General features: G+C 41.3%; 1 protein-coding gene across 1 annotated transcript; it reads left to right on the top strand.

The window, feature by feature from the left end:
• Nucleotides 1-900: 900 nt before the first annotated feature.
• Nucleotides 901-1,965, top strand: LOC116246924 (probable long-chain-alcohol O-fatty-acyltransferase 1). The gene has a single exon (XM_031618848.1). It carries the CDS (start codon nucleotides 901-903, stop codon nucleotides 1,963-1,965), a length of 1,065 nt encoding a protein of 354 aa, XP_031474708.1.
• Nucleotides 1,966-8,449: the final 6,484 nt, after the last annotated feature.

Genomic DNA, 8,449 nt, shown 5'->3' on the forward strand with positions numbered 1-8,449 from the left:
TAAAAATTGCGGTTTTAGGTTCTGATAAGCTGATTTCAGCTAGGGTGAGCTGAGTTAAGTTGGTCAAAAGAACTAGTGAGCTGATTTCAACAATCCTTGAAGACTTAAAGAGCTAAAAATTACCATGTTTGAGTTTGTTCTAAATCACTATCAGAGTTTTTGAGATTTCCTGACATTTCAGGGCAAAATGGTGATTTGCGCATAATGGCAAGTTTTGGGATGTTTGCACTTATAAAAGTGAGAATTTTATTCTAATTGTTCAGGTGTAAGGTAGTTCTCGGAGTCTCTTGGTGGAATTCTTAGTTTATGGCTTAAACAAGCAGTCACAAGTGCAAAATGGTCTTTATTAGGATGGTGCCTAAGTCATCTAAGTCTAGGTCCCTCATTTCCGAATGAAGTTCTTAGAGTTCTTCCATTCTAATGCATGGCCTCAACTATTGAAATCATGTTTTGAAACTATTTTAAAATCACTTTATGAAGGGTAAACAGTTGTTCCTAGCTGTGAGAGATTTGGGGTGTCTACACATTCACTTTAAGGCAATTATAAAAATTTTTATGAAAGAGGAAAGAAAGGAAGCAAAATCTATAAAACAAGAAATTAAAAACACAATTGAAGTTACAATTTGCATTGAAATAAAATACTAACATACATATCCTAACATCTTATAAATTACTTAAGTCGGCCAGAACAATTGATGGGCCTCTGCAGATTTGACTGTTTTAATCTCTTTCAGTATGGTTTGAAGTGGTTCTGTAGCCCATTTCCTTCGAGTTGCCTGCCCTTTTCGCCTTTCCGATCCCGCTATAACAAGTTGCCGAAAGAATCATATAAGGAAGCCGCTGAACAACCACAATCCCCATCGCTTCGTTTCTTCCTCCTTGGCCCCCAAAATGGGCGAGATGGAGAGCCTGGCGAGAGTGTGGCTCATCGCCCTCGCTTCCTTGCTCTACGTATACGCCGTCGTCGCCAGGCTACCAAAGAACGCTTCGCGTCTCATGGCTGTGCTGCCCATCGCCTACCTCTTCCTGAAGATCCCCTGGCTGCTTTCCTCCCTCTTTTTCCGCACCGTCAGCGCCTTCTGCCTCGTCTGGCTCTGCAACTTCCGCCTTGTCCTTTTCTGCTTCGATTCGGGACCCCTAGCCGAGAACCGCGACTCGCTCATCCGCTTCCTCGTGTTCGCGGCCCTCCCCATCAAGGCGCAGCAGCGCGCTGGCGGATCCACCAGCAAACTCCAGCAGCCGCCGCACCTTCTCCGCTCAGTGGCGAATCTCGCGATGGAGGCAATCGTCATGCTTCTGTGTCTGAGAGTATACGGGCACAAGGAGGCGCTGCCGCACCAGAGCATCGTCATCTTAGTCTACGGCCTGAACTTGATGGTCACAGCTGACGGCCTCTTCGTCGCCGCGGCGGTCCTTGCCCGGCTGTGCCTGCGCGTGGAGCTGCAGCCGCAGTTCAACCGGCCTTTCCTATCGAGTTCGATCCGCGACTTCTGGGCGCGCCGATGGAACCTTGTCGTCAGCAGCACGCTCCGCGAGGCCGTGTACCAGCCGGTTTGGGCGGCGTGCAGGGGAGTAATCGGCCGGAAGAGGGCAAGGGACGTCGGAGTGATGGCCGCTTTCCTGGTATCCGGCCTGATGCACGAGGTACTGCTGTACTACATGACGTGTCAAGCGCCGAGCTGGGAGTGGGCAGCCTTTTTTACTCTGCACGGCCTCCTAGCGGCGGCTGAAGAGTGGTTGGAAGGGCTGCTGGGGCCTGGGCTAGTGGGTGGCCTGCCGCGAGCCGTAAAAATCGGTATGACTTTGACGGCGTTGTTTTCAACGGGCACGTGGCTCTTCTTCCCTCCCGTGATCAGACACAATCTCGATCTCAAGGTGGCGTCTGAAGTACAAGATGGTGTCCGATTTCTGGCCCATCGCTTAACGGCTGCTGCTGGCCATGCAACGGCTGCCTTTCATCTCTGAGTTTTTTCCTTTCTCGGCGTTGCTGCAATCTGGCATTTCAGTTTTATTCTGTATACGTACTTATTGAAGCAAAAGCTTCTTTTGCTTCTTTGTAGTATAATTGACGAAATGCCAAAGTCAATTTCAATGTTAAAATGAATAAGTTCTTGATAGATCAAGTTAAGTATCCTTAATATCTCGTAACGGCAAAAAAGTCACCTTTGGCTGCAAGTGGTTTCCTGTCCTAGTTGGTTAGGTAAGGTTATTAATGTGGGAAGCAGCCCAAAAGACAAGATTTTTGAGTCTAACATTGCGTTGTCTGCAATTCAATGAAAAACCAATCCCCAACCAAAAGGTTACGATGTTGCTCACACCATAACAAAATCTAAAGGCCGTTGGCAACCTTTAAAATTTTCCAAACGGTTCAATCCATTGGGCTAAGCCCGTCTTAATTTTATTCCCCTTATCATGGAGGGCTTCTCACAAAGCCAGTTTCCCTTTATCTATTTATAAGAAATGTGACCACTGTTCATGATTAGGGAAGAATATTCTAGAGGACAAAACCCTCTTTCATTCTCTCTCTATGAGGAAAAAGAAAAACAGAGGCACTTCAGCCCAAGTAGAGTTCTCTCTCCCTCTCTCTCTCTCTCTAATATGCAGCCCTAAAAAGTGTTTCAGTTAGTATGTCTTCTCTAGAAGCAAAAACTGTGTATGTCCTCTCTTTTTCTTTCTTTTTACATGTGTTGTGTTTAGATTCTTGTTCATTTATTTTGCATGGTTTTCCTGTACTAGCAAAATCAACTGTAGCAGATAATGACTCGAAAATTCCCCTTTTCTCATACTGCATTTGGGCTTTAAGAACAATTAATGGACAGGTCCCCATACCCAGCCCTCTCTTCTTCCTTCAGCCCGTCATAGAGTCTATATTACTTCCCCCTCCCATATATGAGAGAGAGATGACATGCATGTGGCTCCTCTACTTAGAATTTGGTCTTGCCTCAACTCATGATCAATGATAGGAATAAGGTTTGGTGCTGAGTAAGTGTTCGCTTCAAGGCCAAAACTGCTTTAGGTACAACTATTAGCCCTTAAACTGATGAACCTATTGTAGAAGACATAGGGGATGAAGAAATGGAACCAGAACGAGACCCCAATCCCTTGGCCCCTTTGTTATATTTTTGAAGAAACATAGAGGGTTCTCAATTTGATGTTTTCCTCAGCTTTAGAGGTAAAGACACTCACAAGGGAGACAATCTATATGAGGGCCTTAAGTAGCATGGCTTTTCCAACTTTAGATACAATGACAACATGATAAAGGGTGAGAAGATCGAGAGGCTGCTGGAATACATTTAAAAGCCTAAGATCTATATCCCCATAATCTCCAAGAGCTATGTTAATTCCAATGGTGTTTTAAAAAGCTTGCCAAAATAGTGGTGTGTAACAAAAAAGTAATTCTTGTGTTCTTTGATGTGGACCCCATGCATGTTAAGAAAGAGAATGGCCCTTTTGCTTTTGCATTTGATGAGAGGCATGAATCAAATGGGAAGCTGAAGGAGGAGGAGGTGAGAAAGTAGAGGGAAGCATTAATGAAAGTGGGGAATATGTCTAGTTTCACCCTAAATGACAAAGATGTGTATATATGATAGTAATTTCCTCAGCCACTCTAAACAAATAAAGGAGATTGTTGTGCATGGCACTTGTAAGACAATTAGTTTACATTACATGAAAAATGCAGGTATGTCATTGTATTAACTCATCATCAGATCTTATTTACTGCTACTTATGCAAATAGTTATGACTTCATAAATTTAAGCACAAAAATTAATTTGAGGTACTCAGAAGATGGTTGACTAGACTTGACTAAACATCAATACCATAGGGCAAGCTGCTTGCTCTCTTCTAGTTAGGGTTACATTTTCAAGCTGAAAGCTTTATGTAGTTACTACCAAACAGGCCCTGAGCAAAGGACTAAAAGCCTGGAGTAGTATATTAAAAATTAGTACTTGACTTTTTTTTTATTTTCATATTCTCATTTGCACATCACCAACTTTTTGCACACTTGTATAGGTTTTGTTTCTAAATAAAGGTTCTTGGATGCATGAAACTATATATGAGATTGGTGTAGCACAAGGTCTATCATCTAAAAACTTGAGGAAAACACCAGTGCCTAAAGCTCAAATTGAATATCTAAAGATTATTAGATGTGACAGATGAGTTTCCCACTAGCTGCTAGGTGATTGTGATTGGCCGTCTATATTTGTTTCTGTGCCATTGGGTTCATGTTTGTAATGTATATAGTCTCCACCCGATATTGGATTTACTAATGCATTGCAGCATGAATTGGCACATCAAAAAGGATATTTTGATTGGAAACTAGGTCTGTATATTTCATACTGGCAAAAAGGTCACCTTTGGCAGCAAGTGGTGTCCTGCCCTGGTCAGTTGGATGAGGTTATTAATGTGAGAAGCAGCTGAAAAGACAAGATTTTTATAAGTGACTTCGCTTCACCAGTTTAAGATCAACTCATCGAGGGACTTACAGGTCGGGCCGGGGCGAAGCACTCTTTCTTTCTGTGTGGGACAATGGCAGGGAAAGAAGGGATGCTTGAAGGTGGCAAACAACCACAGAACCACATTTTTCTTCCCTCCATGAGATGAGCCCTTTTCATTGGACCGATGGTGAGAGCTGGCCCAAAAAGCACTTGGGTGCTCTATGTATGATGTAGACTCAAACCATTTCCCTTTCTTATGGACAAAAAAATCATTCTTCCCTCCATGGAAAATTATCTAATTTGATCTATCAGAACAGATCAGGCTATTTATCAATCCATTGCATTCACCTCGCTTTTAGTTCATTTCCGCCATGCCAACATAGCTGCCATAATAAGAAGTAGGTGAAGCAATTAGAAGTACTCGATTCATGCCCTTTCATTCTTCTTCCATAATGGGGAATGAGAAAGCCAAAAGAAAGATTTGATTTGGACTTTGTGGAGCCGGTGCGTTGCTGCCTGCGTGTAGAGCCACCCCCCACTCCCATCCTAGGGTGCAAAGTGTGGTTTTTGTTGTTTTTAGAACAAATGGCAGTGTTTTGTTGATGCCTCGAATCAAGCATTATGACATGCTATGTTTTCTACCCCATTACTAGTAGGTTGAAGGGTCGCATGCCCAACATAAATGTTTTGGCTGGTACAACACTCAAAATAGGGGACCTAATGGCTACCACTCGACTAGACATACCAATAGTCACCAGATTCACATGGGCTACAGGGGAGTGGGCAATGATCTTCTTAAGATCGATCTGTCTTGAAGTGATCAAGGGAGTATATATTAGAGCAATTGTGCTTGAAGTATAAATGAAAGGAGCAGAACAAAGTGTTGCTTTGGGAAACATGGGTATGGAAAATCATAAAAACCCGTGGGTGCCCAATTTTGATGGAATTCTTGCCAACATGATGTATCCAGCCATAGGTGCCTCTACATGAGCTTCATGTGATCAAATATGAACTGGTATCATAGGCACTTTGATGGAGACAAAAGTGAAAGAAGCAATCCATAAAAAGATTTGGCGCCGCTCATCATTTTTCATAAGCACCCTCGCTTCACTTTGGCTTCCCTATAGTCCATCATGTCATTTTTTTGAACTTTAAAGGACATCAATTTGATGGACAATTTTCATTGTTTTTGAATGATTCTTGATACTAATGGTCAGTGATTCAGGAAATCATTAAAAGTGATTCCAATGAATATTACTTTATCTAAATAAGCATTCCTTTCAATCTGATAGTTGGCATTAACTCATTAGATTTTAAAAAAGCACTCCTTTCAATGTGATCTTGAAAGTCATGTCACGTTAGAACAAAGCCTTCTTGTTAACTTTTCATGAAGGGAACTCATCAATTTGATGGACAATTTTCATTGTTTTTGAATGGTTCTTGACACTCAAGAACACTAATTCAGGAAATCATAAAAAATGCTTCCAATGAATACTGTTTTGTTTGAATTAGCTCATATTTTTTACAAGCACTGGCATAGCTTAGGGATTTGCTTGTGACCTAACGTTCCCTTAAGCAATTGCAAGTTGCAAGTGCCTTGATCACTAGCCGTCTGGCCCGTATCTTCAATCTTAAGTAAAGTGAAGTCAAGTCAATGAACAACATTACCTCTTTTGTTTGAAGCTTTTCCAGGAAGCTTCCACTTGTGGAAGGCCTTGGCCTCCCCTTAATTCTGAAACATAACCAAACGACTTGCAATTCTCTCCACTTCTCTTTCATCATCATTCTAAGCAGACTTGTTGGCTATAGCCATGCCACTTCTTTTTTTTCTTAGTATAGCGCAGACTAAGCAAACTTGTTGTCAATAGCCAATTCTCTTTCTTTGATAGCAGTCATAGGGGCTTAAGAAAGGATTTGATCTACGAAGTAGATCAAGGCAGTTGATTGTGAATCCACCACGCGCGGTTTCAATCCCCATCGTTCGCCAATTAATAAATGGACCATTTGCTTGCACTGGAGATAGAATAAAACGTTTACCAACTAGAAAGAATTTCTTCTATTCAATGTTGGGGTCAATCTTTAATATCATGCTCTGACCCCTACTTAATGTCCTCTCAAGGCTTTCGAATGCATCAAAGCAATTGGTATCTCATTGATGCTTGTTATTTGCTTCGCATGCTTGGATTCTACCCTTGATCACTTTTTCAATAGAAAGGTTTTCCAAAGTAACCAGAGTGACAGATCAGAGGTTGCAGGAAGAAGACATTGTTGTTGTTTATGGACAAAGTTGCCGGCCTCACGACTGGAAGATGTAAGTGAAAAAAAATAGAAGCCCTTAGCCTTTTCTATATCTTTTTATTAAGCTGACTTGGTTGCTTGCTTGAGTACTGTAATTTCGAAAACCGATGGTTTGCAACAGACTGGCCTGTGGATTCACTTTCTTAGGGACTAGAGCCCAGCACAAAGCCTAGCATAGGGCATGAAGTGACGACTCTTCTTCTATGGATCCTACAACTGCCTTGCATTAGTGACGACTCTTCTTCTGTGGAGCCTACCACTTCTGCTACGACATCTACAAACCTCAAAGGTTGGAAAGAAAGGCATATCGTTATCTTAGTTACCTAAGAAAGGTTAAGAAGGATGGGGGCTATCTAGCAGCTACCAAAGGCTTAGCAAGAAAGAAAACCAATCAAGTGGTCTACACTTGACTCCATTGCTCTGACTTTTGATTGGATATAGAAAGAATGGGAAGTCAAGGAAGGTGTCGTTGTGTTAAGCGACAATTTTGACTTTCAAGACATCAAGGTTTGATGGACAATTGGAATTGTATGCCATTCTTGCTTACCATACCAAAAAACAATTGCATACTATTTTGTCCTATCTTATATTAGCCCATAATTTTCATAAGCGCACTCCAAAGCTTTGGCTCTACCAATAGCTGTGTGCTTACTTTTACCTTTCATGTATGAAAATACAAAATGGCACGACGTTTCGCTTGATCCATTCAGAAAGCACTTACAACTTCAAATTGCTAAAGCTTCTGAATGGAATGGGTGAGGCTTATTAAGTTGACTGATTCAGGCCAGAGCAAAGTCAGGTTAGAAGAAAGCCCTCTTGTTAAGGGTGTTCATTCAGACAAAATTCACTCTTTGGTAAGGGTCAGCATGAATGACATACAATTGCAATTTCTCCTTTCCTAGTAAGGGTTAGCACTTCCAAGATTTGTCTCACCTGAATTAAGTGACCTTTAGTATCAAGAGCCATTCAAGAAAATTGCAATGACCATCAAATTTGGTAAGCACTTTGAACGATTTGTCTAACTTGAATAAGTTATAGGGACATTCAGCATCAAGAACCATTTAATAAAAATTCCAATTACCATCAATTCTGTTCTTTTAGAAATTACTCGCAACTTCAAGTTGGTGAAGCTTCTGAGGGTCATGTCAGAGCAAAGCCCTCACGTGATATGACGCTAGGGGATTTGCTAATAATGTGACATTCCCTAACACAATTCTTATTGAAAGTTGTGAGGGATTTTTCACTTCAATTGTTGCAGTTGTGGGACCTGGAGTTTCCACGATATTGGGTTGGTGTTCTGCATACCACTTCAATTTTTATGTCATGTTTAGTTTTAAGTTCATTTACTTTTATTGGTTTCTCTGTACTAGCAAATTCAACTATGGTAGATAATGATGTGGAAATTTTCTTTTTCGAATTTCATTTAGGTTTTGAGAACAGTTAATGACATGTCTTCATGCCAAGCGCTTGTTTCTTCCTTCAGCTTCTTGTAGAGTCTATGTTAATTCCCCCTCTCCCATATATGAGATAGAGTGATGACATGCATGTGGCTCCTCTACTTTGAGTTTGTCCTAGCGTTAACTTGTGATCAGTGATAGTAATATGATTTAGTACTGGGTAAGTGTTTGCTTCAAGGCCAAAACTATTTTAGGTACAACTATTAGCCCTCAAATGATGAAAGTATTGTAGAAGACATAGGGGAAGAAGAGATAGAA

Source organism: Nymphaea colorata, chromosome 1 (assembly GCF_008831285.2).
Source record: "Nymphaea colorata isolate Beijing-Zhang1983 chromosome 1, ASM883128v2, whole genome shotgun sequence".
NCBI lineage: Eukaryota > Viridiplantae > Streptophyta > Magnoliopsida > Nymphaeales > Nymphaeaceae > Nymphaea > Nymphaea colorata.